The 27,255-nt window shown below is 39.0% G+C and overlaps 1 protein-coding gene and 1 non-coding gene across 7 annotated transcripts in view; one reads left to right on the top strand and one right to left on the bottom strand.

Moving 5' to 3' along the window:
• The window catches only part of SLC17A5 (solute carrier family 17 member 5), a 93,428-nt gene that overhangs the window by 19,206 nt on the left and 46,967 nt on the right, over positions 1–27,255 (top strand). For all 6 annotated transcript variants that reach the window (XM_069598012.1, XM_069598011.1, XM_069598009.1 and 3 more), the window contains 4 exons: positions 879–1,112; positions 4,035–4,122; positions 6,823–6,909; positions 7,769–7,887. In XM_069598012.1, the coding sequence (XP_069454113.1) occupies positions 879–1,112; positions 4,035–4,122; positions 6,823–6,909; positions 7,769–7,887 (528 nt within the window). The remainder of the gene's footprint in view (positions 1–878; positions 1,113–4,034; positions 4,123–6,822; positions 6,910–7,768; positions 7,888–27,255) is intronic.
• Positions 18,326–18,430, bottom strand: LOC138445470 (U6 spliceosomal RNA). Its single transcript, XR_011258903.1, has one exon. It is a non-coding gene; the product is annotated as a U6 spliceosomal RNA (small nuclear RNA).

The following is a 27,255-nucleotide window of genomic DNA, read 5'->3' as shown; positions in this document are numbered from 1 at the left end:
TGGCCTGGGTTCAGTCCCTGGTCGGGACACTAAGATCTCACAGGCCTCACAGCCAAAAAACAAACGAACAGGAAAAAAAAGAACAGTGGTTCAAAATTACATTTATATGTACTCACATGCCAATAAGAGAAAGGAGCCATTTTATCAAGATGTTAAAAGGCTGGGTTTTTTTTAAATTTTTTATTTGGTGGAAATTTTCTTTACAATGTTCTGTTGGTTTCTGCTGTACAACAATGGAAATTAGTCATAATTATATATATATCTGTAGCCTCCCTCACTTCCCCCCATCCCACCCCCTCTAGGTCATCACAGAGTGCCAGGGTGGGCTCCCTGTGTTCTGTAGCGACTTCTCACTAACTGTTTATTTTACACGAGTGTGTATATATGTCAATGCTACCTCCTCCATTCATTCCCACCCTCACTTTCCCCTGCTGTGTCCAGAAATCCATCCTCTACTAGTTTCATCAGTACTGTTTTTCTAGTTCCCATATATATATGTTAATTGTTTTTCTCTTTCTGACTTACTTCACTCTGTATAACGGGCTCTAGGTAGAAACCTCAGGCACTGTTAGTGGGAATGTAAACTGATGTAGCCATTGTGGAGAAGAGTGTGGAGTATTCCTTAAAAAAAAAAAAAAAAAGAGGACTAAAACTACCATATGACCCAGCAATCCCACTACTGGGCATATACCCTGAGAAAACCGCAGTTCTAAAAGACATGTGCACCCCGTGTTCTCTGTAGCGCTATTTACAGCAGCCAGACTTGGAGGAAACGTCCAAGTCCACCGACAGATGAATGGATGAAGCTGTGGTACATGAACACGAAGGAATGTTACTTAGCCATAAAAGACTTTTTTTTGTTTTCCTATTCTTTATAGGGTAAAAAGTACCGGTGGGATGCAGAAACTCAAGGATGGATTCTCGGATCTTTTTTCTATGGCTACATCATCACACAAATTCCTGGAGGATATGTTGCCAGCAGAAGTGGGGGGAAGCTGTTGCTAGGATTCGGGATCTTTGCTACAGCTATCTTCACCCTGTTCACTCCCCTCGCTGCAGATTTCGGAGTCGGAGCCCTCGTTGCACTCAGGGCACTGGAAGGGCTAGGAGAGGTATGCTTTTTTCTCTTTTATTTTTCTTCTTACCCCTTCTCACTTTCTTATCTTCTTAAAGATATCATTCTTTGGTATGAACATGAGCCCCAAGAAATGACACTGAAAGATGATAAGGGTTTATTTTTTAACTAAAAACTGATTAAACCATAAAATAACGTGAGTAGATTTTTGTTTGTGGTTGATGAGCTCTCCAGTGGAAGCACTCCAAAGTTAGAAGCTTTGCTCAAAGACCAGAGAAAACATTTTGTAGGGGACACTTCACAGCTCCCCCTGCTCCCTCCTGCTGAGGAGATAAGGAAGTGAAAAAGTATTAGTCTCATTCAGGCCTTAAATAAAGTAGATGAATAAAGTTAACACTGAGAGGAATCCCTTTATATCTGTGTAGGAAAAACACTGACTGGAGTAGTAAAATCCAGTCATATAGTAATAGCTAGAAAACTTAGGAAATTGCCAAGTGCTATTTGCATTTAAGCTTTGGTCACTCACCTGAATGATCCTTATCAAATAGAGGTGTACCAAATAAACTCTTCTTGATTACAAAATAAAACTAGCCCCCTAATACCAGGTTCCTCTTCTCCTTATATAAGTAAAATACCTGTTTTACAGATAAAGACATGGAAGTTCTAAGAGGTTAACTAATCTTTCTGAGGCTACAACAGCTAGTGAATGGCCAAGGAGAGCAGTGAATCTACCACTTTGAATCTACCAGAGTCCATTCCTTCCTGTTCCCTGTAGCATCTCTTCCTCTCCCAAGTCTCTATGGACCTCCCTGCTTTCACCGTTCTGTTACTTCTCCATTATCAGTAATTGGTATTTTTTTCAGTCAAGGTGTAACAGATGTACAATATTATGTAAATCTCAGACGTACAACATAGTGATTCAAACAGTAAACTGTGGAAAATCCTGAGAGAGACGGGAATACCAGACCACCTGACCTGCCTCTTAAGAAATCTGTATGCAGGTCAGGAAGCAACAGTTAGAACTGGACATGGAACAACAGACTGGTTCCAAAGAGGAAAAGGAGTACGTCAAGGCTGTATATTGTCAGCCTGCTTATTTAACTTATATGCAGAGTATGTCATGAGAAATGCTGGGCTGGAAGAAACACAAGCTGGAATCAAGATTGCCAGGAGAAATATCAATCACCTCAGATATGCAGATGACACCACCCTTATGGCAGAAAGTGAAGAGGAACTAAAAAGCTTCTTGATGAAAGTGAAAGAGGAGAGTGAAACAGTTGGCTTAAAGCTCAGCATTCAGAAAACGAAGATCATGGCATCCGGTCCCATCACTTCATGGGAAATAGATGGGGAAACAGTGGAAACAGTGTCAGACTTTATTTTGGGGGGCTCCAAAATCACTGCAGATGGTGATTGCAGCCATGAAATTCAAAGACGCTTAGTCCTTGGAAGAAAAGTTATGACCAGCCTAGATAGCATATTCAAAAGCAGGGACATTACTTTGCCGACTAAGGTCCGTGTAGTCAAGGCTATGGTTTTTCCAGTGGCCATGTATGGATGTGAGAGTTGGACTGTGAAAAAGGCTGAGTGCTGAAGAATTGATGCTTTTGAACTGTGGAGTTGGAGAAGACTCTTGAGAGCCCCTTGGACTGCAAGGAGATCCAACCAATCCATTCTGAAGGAGATCAGCCCTGGGATTTCTTTGGAAGGAATAATGCTAAAGTTGAAGCTCCAGTACTCTGGCCACCTCATGCGAAGAGTTGACTCATTGGCAAAGACTCTGATGCTGGGAGGGATTGGGGGCAGGAGGAGAAGGGGACGACAGAGGATGAGATGGCTGGATGGCATCACTGACTCGATGGACGTGAGTTTGAGTAAACTCTGGGAGTTGGTGAAGGACAGGGAGGCCTGGCGTGTTGAGATTCATGGGGTTGCAAAGAGTTGGACATGACTGAGCGACTGAACTGAACTGAACTGATACTCCATTTGTAACGTTTATAAAATATTATATTCCCTGTGATGTATAATTTCCTGACAGCTTATTTATTTTATACCTAGTAGTTTGTATTAATAGCTCTTAATCCCCTACTCCTATCTTGCCCTTCCACTAATTGGCATTTACTAGGCTAATTATGACCAGAAAACTTAAAAAAAAAATACCATAAACACTCTAATTGAGTGTTTTTTGGTAGGACCATTTTTCCTGTTAATAAGAATGAATTTGAATTTTCTTCTAGTATCCCACAGTATTAGATCAGTATGTTTAAGTTATGTATTGGTTACATTTCCATTTCATTCAAGCCTTAAATAAAGTGAAAGAAAGTGAAGTCGCTCAGTTGTGTCCAACTCTTTGCGACCCCATGGACTGTAGCCTACCAGGCTCCTCCATCCATGGGATTTTCCAGGCAAGAGTACTGGAGTGGGTTGCCATTTCCTTCTCCAGGGGATCTTCCCAACCCAGGGATCGAACCTGATTCTCCCTCATTCCAGGCAGACGCTTTAACCTCTGAGCCACCAGGGAAGCCCTTAAAAAAAAAAAAAAAAATATATATATATATATATATATATATATATATATACACATATATATATAATGTATTGAATGGTGATATAAAGGGATTCCTCTCAATGTTAACTTTATTTAAAGTAGATAAGTAAAGTTAACATTGAGAGGAATCCCTTTATATCATCATTGAATACATTCTTTTATATTTTTTATAACCCTTACCTTGCAGTCCTCAAACCAGTTGACAGAATCCACAAATCTTTGTTCAGATTTTTAAAGTACTTCACTATGAGGTATTTTCACTCAACACTGTAAAGGCATGTCACTCCACGAAACGTAATTCTGGTTTGAGTCTTATCCAGAAATTTTTCTTGCAACAAAATATTCAACTGAATTTAAAACATTAACGAAACTACTTTGTATTTCATCAGAAATGCCTTTTTCCCTTCTCAGGGTGTCACATATCCAGCCATGCATGCCATGTGGTCTTCATGGGCTCCCCCTCTTGAAAGAAGCAAGCTTCTGAGTATTTCATATGCAGGTGAGATAACCATTTTTATAAAGATTTTTGCTACAGTTTGTTATTTATACATCAACCTTGGGGGAAAGGTATACACCAGAGTCATGTAATGTCAAGTGTTTCCTTTGGGGAAAAATAAAGTTTTGAGGATACAACTTAGTTATTAATGGTTTTCCTTGGCTCACTAGCATATAGCAATGTGGCATAATTGACTATTGTTGTTTTCTCCATCTGCCATCCTTTATTTCAAACCATGTTGCCTTTTTAGATGTTGGTATAGAGAATGCTTTAACAGAACAAAATCCCCCAAAAGCTGGAAAATTGAATACTTGTGTCCTTAAATTGTGATTTCTGGTTTGATCATCTCATAAACATGTCATGACTTCCAATCCCTCCCTTCAGACACTTTTTTTTTTCCCCTATGCATTATTTTCTGTCATTTGATCTATAGGTAAGATAGCATGAGCTTTATATGTGAATTATAATTTCTCCAGCTCACTGGAGGAATGAAAACTTTTAATCTGACTGCTTTTAAATATAGTGGTTGAGAAAGACCTCTCTTGCAGTGGCTTTTAAGCTAAAATCTAAAGAATGAGATGAACCAGTCATGCAAAGAGCAAAAAAGGAAAGCATTCCAGCCAATCAGAACAACATGTACAGGACTGACAGGCAGGAAGTAACATAGTTTCAAAGCAATGAGAAACACTGTAGGTGTCTGCTGCTGCTAAGTCACTTAAGCCCTGTCCAACTCTGTGCGACCCTATAGACGGCAGCCCACCAGGCTCCCCCGTCCCTGGGATTCTCCAGGCAAGAACACTGGAGTGGGTTGCCATTTCCTTCTCCAATGTATGAAAGTGAAAAGTGAAAGGGAAGTCGCTCAGTCCTGTCCGACCCTGAGACCCCTTGGACTGCAGCCTTCCAGGCTCCTCCCTCCATGGGATTTTCCAGGCAAGAGTACTGGAGTGGGATGGGTTTAGAGAAATAGACAAGAGCCAGATTACATGAAGGCCTACAGGTCACAGGGTTTTTCTTCTCCAAAAGGCAATGGGGAAATATTTTGCGTGAGAGATATGATCTCATGTACATTTTAAGAAGGTTCCTTTTCTTTTTCTTTTAAGAAGATTCTTACAGCTGTGTGGAGATCGATGTAAAAAATCTGATAAGAAGTTCAAGAAGAGGCACTATCTGTGATTTTGCCTATTAAATAAAGTCTGAGCTCAAATGAGGGGTCAAGAGTCTTTGTGGTCATTACCACTTCATTTTAGCCAGCCTAGCCCCTGGCACATAGTGCCTGGCAGGGAGCAGATATTCAACAACGGTTCAACCTGTTTCTCTAGCCTTTCTTTTCCTTTCCTTCACCAGCTGAAGTTCCCAATCCCACTTGCCCCTTTCCTGCTTTCATTCCTACTCACCCTGTTACCTCTACCTCTCTATCTTCTTTCTTATGGGACCAGACATTGGTCATCTTTTCAAAGTCCCACCACTACCTCTTAACATCTTTTCCTGACCTCTAGAGGTCAGAGGTTATCTGTCCTACCTTTGAACTTTCATATTGCTCTGTGATACTCAACACTTTCTAACATGTAATAATTATTTGTTTATATTTACTTACTCTATAAGACTAAAACTTGAGACCAGAAACAATGTCTGATTCTTTTAGCTTACACTATACCTACTAAGGTGTCTTCTGTTTGTACTAAATACTAAATACTAAAATGAGTTTTAGTACTTATTTATCTGATACAAATGTATGTTATTTGGAGCAAATTAGATTACTTAAAGCTTTGTTCATTTTCCATCAGATTTGCTGCAGTAGGTTATGTTTAGAGATCATCTTTGAGCCTTTCCCCCAAACACTTGGCTTTCTAACACATTTACTAGTAATGTGGCATTTACTAGCTCATGTTATAATAGGTCTTCAGTTGATTGATGCCTTCTAATTCAGCAATAGCTATATAATTGTAACTAATGTAACTATATATTAATGTATCTATTTTACATATGATGAGTTTTCTAGTAAATGATCCCTTAAGAGAATGGATTATTTGTATTTACATGTGACTAACTCAACTCCTCTGGCTTCCCTGGAGGCTCAGTGGTAAGGAACCTGCCTGCCAGTGTAGGAATGGAGTTCTATCCCTGGGTCAGTAAGATCCTCTGGAGAAGGAAATGGTAACTTGCTTTAGTATTCTTGCCTGGGAAATCTAGTGGACAGAGGAGCCTACATGGCGGACTGCAGTCCGTGGGGTCACAAAAGAGTCGGACATAACTTAGTGACTAAACGACAAACTCAGCTCCTATGAGATTTTATTTTTAATTCATGTATTTATTGCTGCACTGAGGCTTCACTGCTGCACGTGGGCTTTCTCTGGTTACAGTGAGTGGGGCTGCAGTGCACAGGCTTCTCACTGTGGTGCCTTCTCTTGTTGCAGAGCACGGGTTCTAGGCCCACGGTCCTCAGCAGTTGAAGCTTGTGTACTCAGTAGCTGTGGTGCATGGGCTTAGTTGCTCTGCATCATGTGGAATCTTCTAGGGCCAAGGATCAAACCAGTGACCCCTTCATCTGCAGACGAATTCTTAACCCCTAGACCACCAGGGAAGCCCCACCTATGGGAGCTGATCACTCTTTTCCTCATAATCTATTATCCACCTTCTTAAGCAGTAAACCTGTCCCCTGTTCGTTCATTTATCTCCAAAGTTCACAAAGTTTTGTTGTTCTAGGAGCACAACTTGGGACAGTAGTTTCTCTTCCTCTTTCTGGAGTAATTTGCTACTATATGAATTGGACTTATGTCTTCTATTTCTTTGGTAAGTTTATTCAAAATGTAACCTAAATTATGGTGTGAGAGGTCTGAAATGTAATAGAGGTTTAATAATTGGTTAAAATATGTGTATGCCAACTCACTGAAGTAACCATTTCCTAAACCACAAAGCCCTGAAACACTTACTGATAACCTGTTTTTCAAGTTCATGTGGTTAAAATGATCTGGCTAAGCTGTAACTTGCTGTTAATTTTGGAATATTTGTTCAATAGAAAGTGCTGTTGAATCCAGGACTTAAATGCTACACTTACTACAAAAATTGCTATGTCACTTATTATAAAAATGTAAATTTTGAAATATTTCTTCTCAAGCAAAGTAGGATACTCTCACTTGGTAGTTTTAATCTTTTTTGTTTGTTTGTTTAGCCCCAGGGCCTTTCATTCCTCAATCTCAATAGCAGGGTGATACACATTTTTAATAAAGAAGATTGCACCTAAACATTTATTTGGGAAATATGTTTGCAATCAAAACAAATAAACAAAAGCAGATACCTGTGGAAATAATAGATTGTAGACATTTAGTTTTTTAAAGATTTTGTCTGGTAGACCCCGTTAGGCAGTCATGTGGTCAAAAGTTGTTCGCTTTAGGTGCAAAATTCCCATTATAAAATAAATAAGACTAGGTTTGTAATGTATTGCACAGTGATATTGTAGTGCATACTTGAAAGTTGCCAAAAGAATAGATCTTAAAAGTTCTCATAACAACAACAAAAAAAAGATTTGTGTGGTGACAATGCTACACATATTGTGGTGAAGTTTATAATTACATAATTTTTTTCAAGACATAAGTAAATTGCTGCATTGGTGCATTCTGATTTCATTTAACTATTATTTTTCAATTTTAAGGCATTGTTGGAATCATCTGGTTTATTTTATGGATCTGCTTAGTTAGTGATACACCAGAAACTCACAAGACAATCACTCCCTATGAAAAGGAGTATATTCTTTCATCATTAAAAAATCAGGTATGAACTTTGGCACATCTCAAAAATAATTTCAGAAACTTTTTTTTTCAGGTTTAAGATACCAACTTTTTAATGAATATTTCTGTTGTGCACACTCTAGGCAAATTAATATACAAAGTACTGTTTTGCCCAAGATATTTTAATTCTTTCTAGTTTAAATCTATGAAACTTGAAATGAAAATGAAATCTTTTCATTTTAAATCTTCTAGAGTAATGATTTTCAAGTGACTTTCTTTGTCTTTCTTCTTAGTGGAAAATAATATGTGTTATCTACAAAAGGAATCTTAAGACAGCAACATTCTAAATGTTTGTTGTTAGGAAACGAGTGTGTTTTTTTGTATTTTAAATGAGTGTGATTACCAATACAGTATACTAACACATATATATGGAATTTAGGAAGATGGCAATGACGACCCTGTATGCAAGTCAGGAAAAAAGACACAGATGGGTATAACGGACTTTTGGTCTCAGAGGGAGAGGGAGAGGGTGGGATGATTTGGGAGAATGGGAATTCTAACATGTATACTATCATGTAAGAAGTGAATCGCCAGTCCATGTCTGACGTAGGGTGCAGCATGCTTGGGGCTGGTACATGGGGATGACCCAGAGAGATGTTGTGGGGAGGGAGGTGGGAGGGGGGGTCATGTTTGGGAACGCATGTAAGAATTAAAGATTTTAAAATTAAAAAAAAAAAAAAAAAAAAAACAAATAGTTAAGAACTAATGTATATTAAGAAAAGCCACTATATGAATTTAATAAGACTATTTTATTATTTTGAGCCAAATTATGCTTCTAAAAAGTTAAGTATTAATATAAGGGGGAACAGTGGATATTGGATTATATTTCAATCCGAAACTTGGAAAGTTATTTATTTTATCATAATTCCCATCAACAAATGGATTGTGAATAATATAAATATTATCAGCTATAAATAGTATGAAAAATTAAACTTCAATATAACACAAAATTAAAAAAAAAAAATAAATAAATAAATGAGTGTGATTTAACAAGGACAGCACATTTGCTGTGCTATATAATTTGCTCCTCTAGAGTAGACCTTTATAAAAAATTTATATGCACTAAAGTAAGATTTGCTTCACTTAATTGAGCACAGTAGCAAATCAGAAATCAAATCTGTCATAATTTAATACAGTAAATTCTCAAGCCCTAGAGATAAAATATTTGTCTTTTAGTGGGAATAAAAGAAGAACCTGAAAACATTAGCAAAAATTAAAATACACAGTCTTTTCTTTAGCATTATTAATGGCTTCATAATCACTTTCTTGGTTTAAAGAACATAAAATATTTCATATAAAATTTTCATTCCCCATCAAGTTATTATTATTGATATTTTCAGTTCCCCACCCCCCACCAAGCTGGTATGATTGTTCTTTTATTCTGTTCTATTTTACAGTAATAAGAGTCAGTGATTTGTTGTTGTTGTTATAGTTGATTTACAGTGTTATGTTTCAGGTGTAGAGCAGAATGATTCAGTTTTATATATACTTCCAGATTTTATTGTAGGTTACTACAAGATATTGAATATAGTTCCCTGTGCTATACAGTAGGTCCTTGTTGGTCATCTATTTTCTTCTTTTTTTAAAAAATTTTTTTAATTGAAGGATAATGGCTTTACAGTATTTTGTGGTTTTCTGTCATACATCAACAAGATTCAGCCATAGGTACAACCCATGTCTCTTCCCGCCCAAACCTCCCTCCCATCTCCCTCCCCATCCCACCTCTCTAGGTTGTCACAGAGCCCCTGTTTGAGTTCCCTGAGTCATAGAGCAAATTCCCATTAGCTGTCTATTTTACATGTGGTGTTGTGAATTTCCACGTTTCTCTCTATACATCTCACCTTCTCCCTCCTCACCTCCCCTTGTGTCCATGGGTCTGTTCTCTGTCTGTTTGTCCATTGCTGTCCTGAAAATAAATTCATCAGTACCATCTTTTTAGATTCCATATATATGCATCAGTATGTGATATTTATATTTCTCTTCCTTCCTTTCTTTACTCTGTATAATAGGCTCTAGGTTCATCTAGGAACTGACTCTAATGTGTTCCTTTTTATGGCTGAGTAGTATTCAATTATATGTAGGTACCACAGCTTCTTTATCCATTCGTCTATCAACGGACATCTAGGTTTCTTCCATGTACTAGCTATTGTGCATAGTGCTGCGATGAACATTGGGGTGCATGTGTCTGTTTCAATTTTGGTTTCCCCAGGGTATATGCCTAGCAGTGGAACTGCTAGGTCATATGGTGGTATTATTCCTAGTTTTTTAAGGAATCTCTGTACCATCTTCCATAGTGGCTGTAATCAATTTACATTGATTACAGACTTTTTGATGATGGCCATTCTGACTGGTGTGAGGTGGTATCTCATTGTAGTTTTGATTTGCATTTCTCTAATAATGAGCAATGTTGAACATCTTTTCATGTGTTAGCCGCCTGTATGTCTTCTTTGGAAAAATGTCTGTTTAGGTCTTTTTCCCAGTTTTTGACTGGATTGTTTGTTTTTCTGGTATTGAGCTACTTGCATATTTTGGAAATTAATTCTTTGTCAGTTGTTTCCTTTGCTATTCTTTTCTCCAATTCTGAGGGTTGTCTTTTAACTTTGTAGTTTCCTTTGCTGTGCAAAAGCTTTTAAGTTTAATTAGGTTCCACTTGTTTATTTTTGTTTTTATTCCCATTACTCTAAGAGGTGGGTCATGGAGAAGGCAATGGCACCCCACTCCAGTACTCTTGCCTGGAAAATCCCATGGATGGAGGAGCCTGGTAGACTGCAGTCCATGGGGTCGCTAAGCGTCAGACACAACAGGGCAACTTCACCTTCACTTTTCACTTTACTGCATTGGAGAAGGAAATAGCAACCCACTCCAGTGTTCTTGCCTGGAGAATCCCACAGATGGGGGAGCCTGGTAGGCTGCCGTCTATGGGGTCGCACAGAGTCGGACACGACTGAAGTGACTTAGCAGCAGCAGCAGCAGCAAGAGGTGGATCATAGAAGATCTTGCTTTGGTTTATGTCATCTAGTGTTCTGCCTATATTTACCTCTAAGAGTTTTATAGTTTTGGGTCTTACATTTAGGTCTTTAATCCATTTTGATTTTATCTTTGTGTATGGTGTTAGGAAGTGTTCTAATTTCTGTTTTTGCACATAGCTCTCCAGTTTTCCCAGCACCACTTATTAAAGAGGCTATCTTTGCCCCATTGTATATTCTGCCTCCTTTGTCAAAAATAAGGTACCCATAGGTGCGTGGGTTTATCTCTGGGTGCTCTATTTTGTTCCATGGGTCTGTATTTCTGCTTTTGTTCCAGTATCATTCTGTCTTGATGACTGTAGCTTTGTAGTATAGTCTGAAGTCAGGAAGCTTAATTCCTCCAGCTCCATTCTTCTTTCTCAAGACTGCTTTGGCTGTTCAGTCTTTTGTGTTTCCATATGAATTGTGAAATTTTTTGTTCTAGTTCTATGAAAAATGCCATTGGTAATTTGAAAGGGATCACATTGAATCTGTAGATTCCATTAGGTAGTATAGTCATTTTCACAATGTTGATTCTTCCTACCCAGGAACATGGAATATCTCTCCATCTGTTTATGTCACCTTTTATTTCTTTCATCAGTGTCTTGTGATTTTCCATATGCACATCTTTTGTCTCCTTAGGTGGGTTTATTCCTAGATATTGTATTCTTTTTGTTGTAGTGGTGAATGGGATTGATTCCTTAATTGCTCTTTCTGATTTTTCATTGGTAGTATATAGGAATGCAAGTGATTTCTGTGTATTGACCTGGTATTCTGCAACTTTGCTGAATTTGCTAATTAGCTCTAGTGATTTTCTGATAGTTTCTTTTGGATTTTATATGTGTAGTATCATGTCATCTGCAAACAGTAAGAGTTTTACTTATTTTCCAATCTGGATTCCTTTTATTTCTTTTTCTTCTCTAATTGCCATAGCTAAGACTTCCAAAACTATGTTGAATAACAGTGGTGAGAGTGGACACCGTTGTCGTGTTCCTGAACTTAGAGGGAATGCTTTTAGTTTTTCACTGTTCAATTGAGAACAGCGTTTGCTGTGGGCTTAATCATATTTGGCCTTTACTATGTTGTGGTAGGTTCATTGTATGCCCATTTTGTGAAGTGCTCTTATCATAAATGGGTGCTCAATTTTGTCAAAGGCTTTTCCTGCATCTATTTAGGTGATCATATGGTTTTTATCCTTCAACTTGTTAATATGGTGTATCACACTGATTGATTTGTGTATACTGAAGAATCTTTGCATTCCTGGGATAAACCCAACTTGGTCATGGTGTATGAGCTTTTTAATGTGTTGTTGCATTCTGTTTGCTAGAATTTTGTTGAGGATTTTTGCATCTATGTTCATCAGTGATACTGGCCTGTAGTTTTCCTTTTTTGTGTTGTCTTTACCTAGTTTTGGTATCAGAGTGATTGTGGCCTCATAGAATGAGTTTGGAAGTGTTCCTTCCTCTGCAATTTTTTGGAAGAGTTTCAGAAAAGTAAGCATTAGCTCTTCTCTAAATGTTTGATAGAATTCTGTGAAGCCATCTGGCCCTGGGCTTTTGTTTTGGGAGAGATTTTTCATCACCATTTCGATTTCAGTGTTTGTACTTTGCTTGTTTATAACTTCTGTTTCTTCCTGTTGAACTTTCCTAAGAATCTATTTCCTCTAGGTTTTCCATTTTATTAGCCTGTAGTTGCTTATAATATTCTCTTATGGTCCTTTGTATTTCTGTGTTGTCTGTTGTAACCTTTCCTTTTTCATTTCTAATTTTGTTGATTTGATTTTTCTCTATTTCTTGATGAGTCTGGCTAGTGGTTGTCAATTTTGTTTATCTTCTCAAAGAACCAGCTTTTAGTTTTATTCACCTTTGCTGTTGTTTCCTTCATTTCTTTTTCATTTATTTCTGCTCTGATCTTTATGATTTATTTCCTTCTATTAACTTTTTTTGTTCTTTTTCCAGCTGCATTAGATGTAGAGTTAGGCTGTCTATTCAGTGCTTTTCTTGTTTCTTGAGGTAGGACTATATTGCTATAAACTTCCCTCTTAGAACTGCTTTTGCTGAATCCCATAGGTTTGGGGTCATCGTGTTTTTGTTGTCATTTGTTTCTAGGAATCATTTGATTTCCCTACTTATTTCTTCAGTAACATCTTCATTATTTAGTAATGTATTATTTAATCTCCATGAGTTTGTGTTTTTCGCAATTTTCCCCTGTAGTTAATATCTAGTCTTATAGAGTTGTGGTCAGAGAAGATTCTTGATACGATTTCAACTTTCTTAAATTTGCTGAGGTTTGATTTGTGACCCAAGATGTGGTCTATTGAAGAATGTTCCATGTGCACTTGAGAAGAAAGTATATTCTTCTGCATTTGGATGGAAAGTCCTGAAGATATCAATTAGGTCCATTTGGTCTAATGTTTCATTTAAGGTTTGTGTTTCCGTATTGATTCTCTGTTTTGATAATCTGTCCATTGGTGTAACTGGGGTGTTAAAGTCCCCTACTATTATTGTGTTACCGTCTATTTCCCCTCTTATGCCTGTTAGTGTTTGCCTTATGTATTGTGGTGCTCCTGTGTTGAGTACATAAATATTTACAATTGTTATGTCTTCTTCTTGGATTGATCCGTTGATCATTATGTAGTGTCCTTCTTTGTCTCTTATAATATTCTTTATTTTAAAATCTATGTTGCCTGAAATAAGGATTGCCACTCCAGATTTCTTTTGGTTTCCATTCACATGGAATATCTTTTTCCATCCTTTTATTTTCAGTCTGTATGTGCCTCTAGGTCTGAAGTGGGTCTCTTGTAGGTAGCATATATGTGTGTCTTATTTTTGTATCCATTCAGTCAGTCTGTATCTTTTGGGAGGTGCATTTAATCCACAATATATATATTCCTATTGGCATTTTCTTGATTGTTTTGGATTTGTTTTTGTAGGTCTTTCATTTCTCTTGTGTTTACTGGCTGTATAAGTCCCTTTAGTATTTATTGCAAAACTGGTTTGGTGATGCTAAATTCTCTTAACTTCTGCTTATCTGTAAAGCTTTTGATTTCTCCATCAATTTAGAATGAGATCTTTGCCAGTTATGGTAATCTTGGTTGTAGATTTTTCTTTCAATACTTTAAATATATCCTGCCATTCCCTTCTGGCCTGCAGAGTTTCCACTGTAAGATCCGCTGTTAATCATATAGGCTTTCCCTTGTATGTTACTTGTTCCTTTTCCCTTGCTGCTTTTAATATTCTTTCATTGTGTTTAATCTCTGTTAGCTTGATTAATATGTGTCTTGATGTGTTTCTCCTTGGGTTTATCCTGTGAGGGACTCTCTGCACTTCCTGGACTTGATTGACTATTTCCTTTCCCATGTTGGGGAAGTTTTCAATTATAATTTCTTCAAAAATTTTCTCGGTGCCTTTTTTTTTTCTTCCTTTGAAACTTCTGTAACTCAAATGTTGGTGCATTTAATATTGTCCTAAAGATCTCTGAGGTTATCCTCAATTCTCTTTATTCTTTTCCCTTTATTCTGCTCCTCAGCAGTTATTTCCACCATTCTATATTCCAGCTTACTTATCTCTTCCTCTGCCTCAGTTTTTCTGCTCTTGGTTCCTTCTAGAGTATTTTTAATTTCTGTAATTGTGTTACTCATCTCTGTTTGCTTATTCTTTATTTCTTCTGTGTCCTTGGTGATTGTATTAACTATGTTAAATGTTTCTTGCATTTTTCTCCATTCTATTTTCAAGTCTTTGGAGCATCTTTACTATCATTATTCTGAATTCTCTTTCAGGTAAATTGCTTATTTCCTCTTCATTTATTTGGTCTTGTGAGTTTCTACTTTGTTCTTTCATTTGTGCTGTATTTCTCTGTCTTGTCATCTTTTTTTTTTTTTTCCCTAACTTGCCCCACTTGATGTATCCTTTTCTCAGGCCTTAGGGTTGTAATCCTTATTCCTTTTGGTTTTTGCCCTTGGAGGGCAAGATTGGACGGGTGGTTTGTGTTGACTTCTTGTTAGGGGTGACTTGTGTCTGTGTTCTAGTGGGAGGAGATCAAGCAGGTAATTACAGAAATAATGGGACATAAACACACACTTGCACACATACAGTATTCTAAAGAAAAGAGTACAGGAGATTGACTTGGTGAACAAGGAAAACCAAAAGTGATATCAATTAATTAAAAGGCAGAGCTAGCGAATGCTCAATCTGGAAAACTGAGCACAAGCAGAGTGCCAACTGGGGAATATAGCAAAGAGAGCTCAACAATTTAACTTACTTGGTGAGAAAAGAAAGAGTGAAAGAAAAAAAAGGAGAATAGAAAAAGGGAAAAAAGAGGAGAAGAGAAGGAAAAGAGAAAAAGAGGGGATGGAAAAGAGGGTAAAAAAGAGAGAAAAGAAAAAATAGAAAAGCAAAGATAAATAGATGTATTTGGAAAAGATCTCTGTATAGTCAGGAATAGCTATAGCCAGTATAGAATGGTAGGCAAAGCAGTTGAATATGTCAAAAACAAAATTTAAAAACTCATTCAAAAAAAAAAAAGGGTGAAAAAGAAAAAAAATCTTAAAAACAAACAAACAAAAAATCTTGAAAATGAATTACGTTTTTTAACAAGAAAAACAAAAAGGAAAATTCCACAGCACTGCAAAAGGATAATGTGAAGGCGAGACTATATAGGGGGAGTAAGCAGGGTGACTTATAAGAAAAAACAAAAAAACAAAAAGGTTCTCAAGGTCGCACTTCTTCTTGGTTGTGGTCTGCCCCGTGGGTGGGGTCGGGTTAGCGTCCTGCGATGTTTTCCTGGCTGGGGGAGCTTGTGATGTGCCCTGGCTGATGGAGCTGACCTCATCTCTCTGAAGGGCGGTGCAGTGTCCAGTAGTCTCTATGGGTCCAGTATGTGTTTGGGCAGCCCTTCTGGCCCTGGCAGTGTTAGACACATCTATTTCCACAGCTGCTTCAAAGTGGCCCTCCCAGCATATCTCCACTGTCGCCAGCCCCCAACTGTCCCCGGGATCATTGCTATGCTTCTGTTCCCCTGTCCCGCCCTGCACTGCTAGCCAAAGCTTGCTGGGTAGGGGTTTGTGTGGATTTTTCCTTGGCTCCCCAACTGTGCCCTCTGTGTCATGGAGACTTCTGTGGGCTTCCCTCAGCCCCCGGAACTCACCCCCTGTGTTGTGGGCTCATGTACGCTTGTCTCAGCTTCATAGTCCCAGCCTCTGCATCACAGGGCTTGTGTGCGCTTGTCTCAGCTCCCCAGGTCCGGCCTCTGCGTCGCGGGACTTGTGTGCGCTTGTCTGGGCTCCCCGGGCCCATCCTCTGCATTGCGGGGCTTGTGTGCTCTTGCCTCGGCTCCCTGTGCCCGGCCTCTGCTTCACGGGGCTTGTGTGTGCTTGTCTGGGCTCCCCGGCCTCACTCTCAGCATCGCAGGACTTGTGTGTGCTTGTCTGGGCTCCCGGCCTCACTCTCGGCATCGCGGGACTTGTGTGTGCTTGTCTCAGCTCACTGGGCCCACCCTGTATATCACAGGGTTCAATTTTTATAAATAGCAACTGCTACTGCTGCTAAGTCGCTTCAGTCGTGTCCGACTCTGTGCAACCCTAGAGACGACAGCCCACCAGGCTCCTCCGTCCCTTGGATTCTCCAGGCAAGAACACTGGAGTGGATTGCCATTTCCTTCTCCAATGCATGAAAGTGAAAAGGGAAAGTGAAGTTGCTCAGTCTTGTCCAACTCCTAGCGACCCCACCGACTGCAGCCTACCAGGCTCCTCCCTCCATGGGATTTTCCAGACAAGAGTACTGGAGTGGGGTGCCATTGCTTCTCCATATATAGCAAACCAGGTAATAATTAAACATTTACTCTTTCACGTTTCTTTTTAAGTTTTATAATTCACTACAAAGGTCTCTGTAAGCTGCTGAATTTTAAGAAATATGGCATCCCTTGGTCTTCACCAAAAGCTGGCAGAAATTTAGAAGGTACCACTGATGTAATAAAGTTACTTTGAGATCTCCCTGTGCTCTCAGATATTAATTAAATGAATACCCATTTCCCCCCACTGAGGAACAGGTTAAAATAGTTAATGCACTGTAAATGGATCTTGCCACATAAAATGTAATGTATTTATATATACAGTAGAATATTACTTGGTCATAAAAAAGAATGAAATTTTGCCATTTACAACACATGGATGGATCTGGACGGTATTTTGCTTTAGTGAAATAAGTCAGATTGAAAAAGACAAATACTGTGTCTTTTCATTTATATGTGGAATCTGAAAAATAAAACAAGTGAACAAATATTAAACAGAAACAGGCTCATGGATACAGAGAACCAACTAGTGGTTAGAGAGGGAGAAGGGGGAGTGGGGGCCAGGCAAGGTAGTTGAAGGGGATTAAGAAGTACAAAGTACTGGGTATAAAATAAATAAGTAACAAGGATGTACTTACTGTACAGCTTGGGGAACATAAGTCAACATTGTGTAATAGGTTTGTATTGAATTTTGAATTGTTCTTTTGTACACGAGGAACTAATATAATATTGTAAGTCAATTATGCTTCCAGTTTTTAAAAAAACTTGGTATGTTTTCTCCGCGTTGATTATTAATAACTTGCTTCTTCTAAAATTTCATTTTTACCATTATCCTCACTAACTTATGAAACTTTTTAGTTTATTTAGATTTTTTTTTAAAGAGAAAGGTGCCTGAATCTGTCCATTATCCAAGCCTAAGGTTAATCTGTTTTTCCATATGCTTCAGAAATTGAAATATTCAGAAGCAAGAGGAATTAAGAGAATTAGGTTTCCCAGAGCTTCTTAAACCAGATGACATTGTAGTTGAAAATGTCATAAAATACTTTGTTACATGAAGCTCCACTTTTAATCCCAGATCCAATAGATGTTTGGGATCTGCTGTACTTCATTCATTCCTTAAACATTTTTTGAGAGCTTACTATGTCCTAGGTTCTTTGTCAGGTGTGTGTGTGTGCTTAGTCACTCAGTCGACCCCTGGACTGTAGCCTGCCAGGCTCCTCTGTCATTATGATTCTCCAGGCAAAAATACTAGAGTGGGCAGCCAGCCCCTTCTCTAGGGGATCTTCCTGACCCAGGGTTTAAACCCAGGTCTCCTGCTTTGCAGGCAGATTCTTTACCATCTGAGCCAGTAAGGAAGCCCCTCTTTGTAAGGTACTGAGGGGGAAAAAAATTGATAATCAGAGAGAAGAAATGACATGGTTCCCGTGGGACCTATGATATCCAGAGGGAGACAGATGTGAATGGACAGCACTTCAGGCCAACACTGCTGTCTACAGCTTACATAGTACATCTTTGGTACAAAGAAGGCAGGAGTCCTCAGCCAGCCTGGTGATGATACTCTCCTGCCAAGGACTGTCAGCAACATACCTGTAGTTGAACAAAGGGATTTCTTTCTTTTTTTCTTTCTTTTTTAATATGGAGCATTACATGAATTTGCATGTCATCCTTGCGTAGGGCCCATGCTAATCTTCTCTGTATTGTCCCACTTTTAATGTATGTCCTGCCAAAGTGAGCATGGGATTTCTTGCTTTGTGGCAAAGAAGAAGAAACCACACCATGAGGAACTAAAGGGCATCTCAGTGAGAGATCTGAAGGGAGCTTGTTACAGTTTAGACTTGAGTTACTTGCCTGTGAGGAAGGTTTAAAGAATCACTGTTTTGCTCCAGAATTGGTGCTGTGAGAAGGCAGTAGTGGTTCTGTGGCTGAGGATCCTAATTTTTATCTAGGTGGGGCTGAGGCTGTAACTGGCAGAGAAGCAGCGGTCACATTAGCCAGGAGAGAGTCTTGCTCTTTTGTGTGGTTCATACATTCTTGTTTGCATCTGAGCTCAGAGGTAATCAAGGTGTTGTCTATCTGTCTCATTCCATCATTTTTTAAAAAGATTTTATTTAGTTTTGACTGTGTCGGGCCTTCATGGCTGCGGGCTGTCTCTAGTTGTGGCAAGCAGGGACTACTGTTCATCGCGGTGCCTGAGCTTCTCATTGCAGTGGCTTCTCTTGTTGCAGAGCATGGGCTCTAGAGGGCTGGCGCAGTTGTTGTGGCACATGTGCTTAGTTGCTCCGCAGCATATGGAATCTTCCCAGACCAGGGATCATAGTCAGTGGGAGCGTGCTGTGGCCCAACTGTTAGAAGCAGACCGTCTCAGATGAGAGCAGTCAGACACTGCTTGTTTCTATCTTACTGGTAAAAGCTTCATCTGAGCAATCTTGAAAGAAAAGTTGGCATTAACTAGGCACACTGGGAAAGGGAGAGATGCGTGGGTATCCCTGGGCAAGGATGTGGTATAAGCAGATTCCGAGGAGAGAGAGTGACGCTCACCAGGAATCAGGTATTGATGTAAGTAAAAGGCAAAGGCAGAGAGTGGCAGAAGCCTGATCATGGAGAATCCTGTATGTCCCACTGAGGAGCTTAAACTTTACCCTTTAGGCACTGGGAGTCCATGAACTATTTGTAAGCTTGATGCTGTTAAAGGGCTGCACTCAGTAGGCCAGCAAATTTGGAAAACTCAACAGTGGCCACAGGACTGGAAAAGGTCAGTTTTCATTCCAGTCCCAAAGAAGTGCCATGCCAAAGAGTGTCCAAACTGCCGCACAGTTGCACTCATTTCACATGCCTCTTGGCCGAGTGGATCACAACAAACGTGGAAGATTATTCAAGAAATGGGAATACCAGACCACCTGCCTGCCTCCTGAGAAATCTGTATGCAGGTCAAGAAGCAACAGTTAGAACTGGACATGGAACAGCAGACCGATTCCAAATTGAGAAAGGAGTATGTTAAGACTGTATATTGTCACCCTGCTTATTTAATTTACATGCAGAGTACATCATGCGAAATGCTGGGCTGGATGAAGCACAAGGTGGAATCAAGATTGCCGGGAGAAATATCAATAACCTCAGATACACAGATGACACCACCCTTATGGCAGAAAGCAAAGAACTAAAGAGCTTCTTGATGAAAGTGAAAGAGGAGAGTGGAAAAGCTGGCTTAAAGCTGACCATTCAAAAAACGAAGATCATGGCATCGGGTCCCATCCGTTCATGGCAAATAGATGGGAAAACAATTGTTTGATCCCTGGTCTGGGAAGATCCCACGTGCCAGGGAGCAACTAAGCCCATGCGCCACAACTACTGAGCAGCAACTACTGCAGCCCGCGTGCCTAGAGCCTGCACTCCTCAGCAAGAGAAGCCACCTCAATGAGAAGCCCACACACCGCAACTGGAGAGTAGCCCAGCTCAGCACAACTAGAGAAAGCCCATGTGCAGCAAAGACCCACCATGGCCAAAAAATAATGTAAATAAATAAATCTTTAAGAAAATATGTTGGAGCGGATTGCCATTCCCTTCTCCAGGGGATCTTCCTGAACCAGGGATCAAACACAAGTCTGCTGCATAGCAGGCAGATTCTTTACCATCTGAGCCACCAAGGAAGCCCTATTATAAAACAGTGATTCACAATTTTTAAAGACTATGCTGCATTTATACTTGTTATAAAATATCGGCTGTATTCCCCATGTTGTATAATACATCCTTGTAGCTTATTTTATACCTGATGGCTCAGACGGTAAAGCGTCTGCCTGCAATGTGGGAGACCTGGGTTCGATTCCTGGGTTGGGAAGATCCCCTGGAGAAGGAAATGGCAATCCACTCCAGCACTCTTGCCTGGAAAATCCCATGGACGGAGGAGCCTGATAGGTCCCTGTGGTTGCAAAGAGTCGACACGACTGAGCGACTTCACTTTCACTTTCACTTCACTTCACTGGACCTCTTTACCCGCTGCCCCTAAATTGCCCCTCCCACCTTCCCTCTCCCTGCTAGTAGCTATTAGTTTTTTCTCTGTATCTGTAAGTCAGCTTCATTTTTGTTATCTTCACTAATTGTTGTATTTTTTAGATTCCATAAATAAGTAATACCTTGTGTTTCTCTGTCTGATTTATTTCACTTAGCATAATGCCCTCCAAGTCCATCCATGTTGCTGCAAATGGCAAAATTTTGTTCCTTTTTTTTATAACTTAGTACTATTCCATTGTGTATATACCATGTCTTCTTTACCCATTCACCTGTTGATTGCCACTTAGGTTGCTTCAATTTCTTGGCAGTTGTAAATGATGCTGCTATAAACCTTAGGATGTCTATATCTTTTCCAATTGGAGGTTTGTTTTTTTTTTCAGGTACGTACCCAGCAGTGGGATTGCTAGGTCATTTGGTAGTTCCCAGTTCAGTTCAGTTCAATAACTCTGTGACCCCACGGACTGCAGCATGCCAGGCTTCCCTGTCCATCACCAACTCCTGGAGCTTGCTAAAACTCATGTCCATCTAGTCAGTGATGCCATTCAACTATCTCATCCTCTGTCGCCCCCTTCTCCTCATCTTTCACTTTCATCAAGAGGTTCTTTAGTTCTTCTTTGCTTTCTGCCATAAGGGTGGTGTCATCTGCGTATCTGAGGTTATTGATATTCCTCCCAGCAATCTTGATTCCAGCTTGTGTTTCTTCCACTCCAATGTTTCTCATGATGTACTCTGCATATAAGTTAAATAAGCAGAGTGACAATATACAGCCTTTCCCAATCTGGAACCAGTCTCTTGTTCCATGTCCAGTTCTAATTGTTGCTTCTTGACCTGCATACAGATTTCTCAGGAGGCAGGTAAGGTGGTCTGGTATTCCCATCTCTTTAAGAATTTTCCACAGTTTGTTGTGATCCACTCAAAGGCTTCAGCATAGTCAATAAAGCAGAAGTAGATGTTTTTCTGGAACTCTCTTACTTTTTCAATGATCCAATGGATGTTGGCAATTTGATCTCTGGTTCCTCTGCCTTTTCTAAATCCAGTTTGATCATCTGGAAGTTCACAGTTCACATACTGTTGAAGCCTGGCTTGGAGAATTTTGAGCTTTACTTCGCCAGCATGTGAGATGAGTGCAATTGTGTGGTAGTTTGAACATTCTTTGGCATTGCCTTTCTTTGGGGTTGGAATGAAAACTGATCTTTTCCAGTTCTAGGGCCACTGCTGAGTTTTCCAAATTTGTTGGCATATTGAGTGCAGCACTTTAACAGTATCATCTTTGAGGATTTGAAATAGCTCACCTGGAATTCAATCACCCCCACAATCTTTGCTCATAGTGATGCTTCATAAGGCCCACTTTGACTTTGCATTCCAAGATGTCTGGCTCTAGGTGAGTGATCACACCATCATGGTTATCTGGGTCATGAAGATCTTTTTTGTACAGTTCTTCTGTGTATTCTTGCCACCTCTTCTTAATGTCTTCTGCTTCTGTTAGGTCCATACTGTTTCTGTTCTTTATTGTGCCCATCTTTGCATGAAATATTCCCTTGGCGCCTATAATTTTCTGGAAGAGATCTCTGGTCTTTCCCATTCTATTGTTTCGCTCCATTTCTTTGCATTGGTCACTGAGAAAAGCTTTCTTATCTCTCCTTGCTATTCTTTGGAACTCTACATTCAAATGGGAATATCTTTCCTTTTCTCCTTTGCCTTTAGCTTCTTTTCTTTTCTCAGCTATTTGTAAGACTTCCCCAGACAACCATTTTGCCTTTTTGCATTTCTTTTTCTTGGGGATGGTCTTGATCACTGCCTCCCATACAATGTCATGAACCTTGATCCATAGTTCTTCAGGCACTCTGTCTATCAGATCTCATCCCTTGAATCTATTTGTCACTTCTGCCATATAATTGTAAGGTATTTGACTTAGGTCATACCTGAATGGTCTAGTCATTTTCCCTACTTTCTTCAGTTTAAATCTGAATTTAGCAATAAGGAGTTCTTGATCTAAGCCACAGTCAGCTCCCAGTCTTGTTTTTGCTGACTGTATAGAGCTTCTCCATCTTTGGCTGCAAAGAATATAATCAATCTGATTTCAGTATTGACCATCTGGAGATATCCATGTGTAGAGTCTTCTCATGTGTTGTTGGAAGAGGTTGTTTGCTATGACCAGTGCGTTCTTTTGGCAAAACTCTATTAGCCTTTGCCCTGCTTCATTTTGTACTCTAAGACCAAATTCGCCTGTTACTCCAGGTATCTGTTGACTTCCTACTTTTGCATTCCAGTCTCCTATGAGGAAAAGGACATTTTGGGGGGTGTTAGTTCTAGAAGGTCTCGTAGGTTTTCGTAGAACCATTTAACTTCAGCTTCTTCAGCATTACTGGTCACAGCATAGAGTGAGATTACTGTGATATTGAATGGTTTGCCTTGGAAACAAACAGAGGTCATTCTGTCATTTTTGAGATTGCACCCAAGTACTGCATTTTGGACTCTTTTGTTGACAGTGAGGGCTGCTCCATTTCTTTTAAGGGATTCTTGCCCACAGTAGTAGATACAATGGTCATCTAAACTTCTGTTTTTCGTTATTTTTAGTTTTTTTAAACAACTTCCATACTGTTTTCCACAGCAGCTGCATCAGTTTACATTCCCACCAACAGTGTACAAGGGTTTCCTTTTCTCCATATCATCTCCAACATTTGTTGTGTTCTTTTTGATGATAGTGATTCTGAAAGATGTGAGGTAACATCTCATTGTGGTTTTGATTTGCATTTCCCTGATGATTAGTGATGTTGAACTTCTTCTAATGTGCCTGTTAGCCATCTGCATTTGCTCTTTGGAAAAATATCTGTTCAGTTCTTCTGCCTATTTTTTAATCAGATTCTTTATTTTTTTATGGTGACTTGTATGAGGTATGTATATATGTTGGCTATTAACCCCTTGTCAGTGATATCATTTGCAAATATATTCTCCCATTCAGTAGGTACTGTTTTTGTTTAGTTGATGGTTTCCTTTGCTGTGAAAGAGCTTTTGTGTTTAATTAGATCCTGTTTGTTTATTTTTGCTTTTATTTACTTTAGGAGAGAGATTCAAAATCATTGCTACAATTTTTGTCAAAAAGCATTCTCCCTATGCTTTCCTCTGGGAATTTTATTCTATTCAGTCTTACATTTAAATATTTAATCTATTTTTAGTTTATTTTTGTGTATGGAGTAGAGAATGTTCTAATTTTTTTCCTTTACATGTAGCTGTCCAGTTTTCCCAGCACCATTTATTGAAGAGTCTGTCTTTCTCCATTGTGCAGACTATCTTTTCTCTCTTGTCATAGAGTAAGAGCGACTTCACTTTCACTTTTCACCCTCGTGCATTGGAGAAGGCAATGGCAACCCACTCCAGTACTCTTGCCTGGACAATCCCAGGAATGGGGGAGCCTGGTGGGCTGCCGTCTGTGAGGTCACACAGAGTCGGACACAACTGAAGCGATGCAGCAGCAACAGCAGCAGCAGCAATTAACCATGAGTGTCAATTGGGTTTATTTCTGGGCTTTCTATTCTGTCTCACCAATCTATGAGTCTGCTTTTGTGCCAGAACCATACTGAGTTTCTATTACTATAGCTTTATAGTATAGTTGGAAGTCAGGAAGCATATTCCTCCAGCTGTTTCTCTTTCTTGATTGTTTTGGCTGTTCGAGGTCTTTTATGTTTCCATACAAGCTATTAAATTATTTGTTCTAGTTCTGTGTAGCATGCCCTTGTTATTCTGATAGAGATTGCATTGAATTGGTACATCGGTTTGGGTAGTACGGTCATTTTAACAATATTAATTCTTCCAGTCCAAGAACACAGTATATAGCGGTCTCATTTTTAATAAATTGTTAAGACATTACCACTTTACCCATTGACGTTTTCTTTCCTCAAGAGATCTGGTACTGTTTTTTTTTTTTTTGCTCTTTTTTTTTTTTCTTTACTAAGTCTTTAGAACAGGATGTTTTAAAACTGTTTTACTTCTCTTCTACCTTTTTGAAAGAGTATACAATTTTGCAGTCTTATGAAGCAAATAAGGGCTTTGGCTTGAGATATTTAGTTGCCCTAACTTAGAACATGTGTTTCATGCAGCTTTTTCTAAACCAATTTGTTTTTTCTTACATTTGACAGGAAACCATTTTTTTGTGTGAAGTTGCACATAAAAGATACTCAAATATTATTGATTGACCTTACCCTTCCTATAGTCTAGAAGATTTTGCACATTTGACAACAAATACATTTTTGTTCTGTACTTCTGTGCTTCAACTGGTATTTTAAAAAGCTGTTTGAGCTATTATTACTTATTTAATGATACATTCTCTATACAAGATTCAAGATCTCATTGGTTATTCCTTCAGCAATTCCCTTACTCAAATATCTTAAAGAATTTGCTCTCAAAATATTGACTGGGCAGATGCTCTGAACAACTGAAAAATTTCCTTTCCAGTATATTTTCATTCATCAGCAGTGGCATTTTAGAAGAATGTGGAGCTCTGCTAAGAACTTTTGTAATGTGCTTTGCCAACATTTAAGTATAGGGAAACCAGGAGAGTGTGTGACCCTGCGTGATTGACAAGTCACCTCTGATAATAGCAAAAGAATAATTTCTTCTCTAGAACATCAGAAAAAGCTGTTTTGTACTTTATTAAGATCTTACCTTCAACTTTTGTTGTCCATTATGGTAGCCACCAACACTTGTGGTTATTAAATTTTAATTTAGATTAATTTAATTAAAAATTCATTTCCTCAGTCACACTAGCCATATTGCAAAGGCTTAATAGGGCTATGTTTACCAAATTGGGCAGTGTAGATATAGAGCATTTCTGTCACCATAAGAAGTTCTATTAGACAGGGCTCTCTTAAAATCCTGAAGGATTTTTTTAATGTCTGCCACAGCTAATTGGGTAGTTTCTCCTAGAAACATTTAAAAATTCATCATTAATTTGAATGTTTTATAAATGAAGGGTTTTCCCCCTTTAAATATAACTTATAATGTGGAAATACTATAAATTGATTTCATAATTCTCATTCAGAGAAAAGAAAGCTGTTATTTTATACTCAGTTTACAAATGAACACTAACATTTACATATTATATTCTTATTTCCAAATTCCTGACTCTGTGGGCTTCATATTCATGTGATAAATAGCTACTGAGATCCTGCTACATGTCAAGCTTATATGTTTGGCCTACAACTGGTCTTTCCCCCTACCCAGCTTTTTTAAGATATAATTAACATTATGTATGTTTAAGATGTACACCATGATGATTTGATATACTTCATTACAAAACTGGAGAAAGGAACAGCAACCCATTCCAGTATTCTTGCCTGGAGAATTCCAAAGGAAACTGGTGGGCTACCGTCTGTGGTGTCGCAAAGAGTCGGACACAACTGAGCCACTAACACACACATGCACGTGTAACAAAATGATGCCCACAGTGGGGTTAGTCACACCTGCAGCATCTCAGTGGACTACTGTTTCTTTTTTGTAGTGAGAACACGTAAGATCTACTTAGCAGCTTTCAAGTACGTGATAGAGTAGTGCTAGCTATTGTCGCCATGCTGACATTAGACCTTAGCAGCTGCTCATCTTGTAGCTGGAAGATGAGTTTCCCCCTCTCTCCAGCCCCTGGCCACTACCATTTGATTCTCTGTTTCCATGAGTTTTGACTTTTTAATTTTTTAACTTATGTATCTATTTAATTTTTGGCTGCACTGGGTCTTCGTTGTGGCATGCAGGCTTTCTCCGGTTGTGGCGAATGGGGGCTACTCTTCGTTGCATTGTACAGGCTGCTCATTGTGGTGGCTTCCCTTGCTTCAGAGCTTGGTCTCTCTTCCGCTTGTAAGTTATATGGTATTTGTCTTTCTCTGTATATCTTATTTCACTTAGCATAATGCCCTCACGGTCCATATGTGTTGTCACGAATGTCGGGATTTCCTTGTCTAAAGCTAACAATCTAAGTCAATATTTTCCAAGGCTTCCCAGACCACAGCCAAGAAAGGCTGAAGCTGGTTGACAAGTTACTTCAGGGTTCATAGCTGGGACCAAGATCCTTATGTCTTTTACCCAATGCACAGACATGCAAAACTCTTACCGGGTCCCTTGGCATATGTTTGTAGATCCCACTGCCCCCAGAAAAGCACTTTTGTCTGTGGATGGATCCCAGATTGTTGTTGGGGGTGGGAGACAGTGGATACCAATAACGGGCATATTATTTGGCCATCTTGCTGACATCACTCTCCATGTATAGCTGGTCATGGTTGAGTGATTCTCCAAAAAACTCAAATTATAGAAAATTCAGTTGTTAGACTGTGAAAATATTCTGGTATGGCTCAGTTTGCTTCAGTTTTCCTTCATTTGTATTAATATAAGCAAGATTATGCCTAAATACTGGTGAAAAGCTACAGAAGCTATTATCAGAGCCCTATACTCTTCTAAAACATCACCATCAGTAAGTGTAAATACATAGTCATAGCATGTCTTAAAATTATTACATATTTTACATCAGATATATTTCGGTTATTTAGATCAGATACATTTAGGCT

The sequence above is a fragment of the Ovis canadensis genome, chromosome 8 (assembly GCF_042477335.2).
Source record: "Ovis canadensis isolate MfBH-ARS-UI-01 breed Bighorn chromosome 8, ARS-UI_OviCan_v2, whole genome shotgun sequence".
Lineage (NCBI taxonomy): Eukaryota > Metazoa > Chordata > Mammalia > Artiodactyla > Bovidae > Ovis > Ovis canadensis.
Note: the sequence above shows the minus strand (reverse complement) of the source record. Positions and strands in the feature narration are given on the sequence as shown.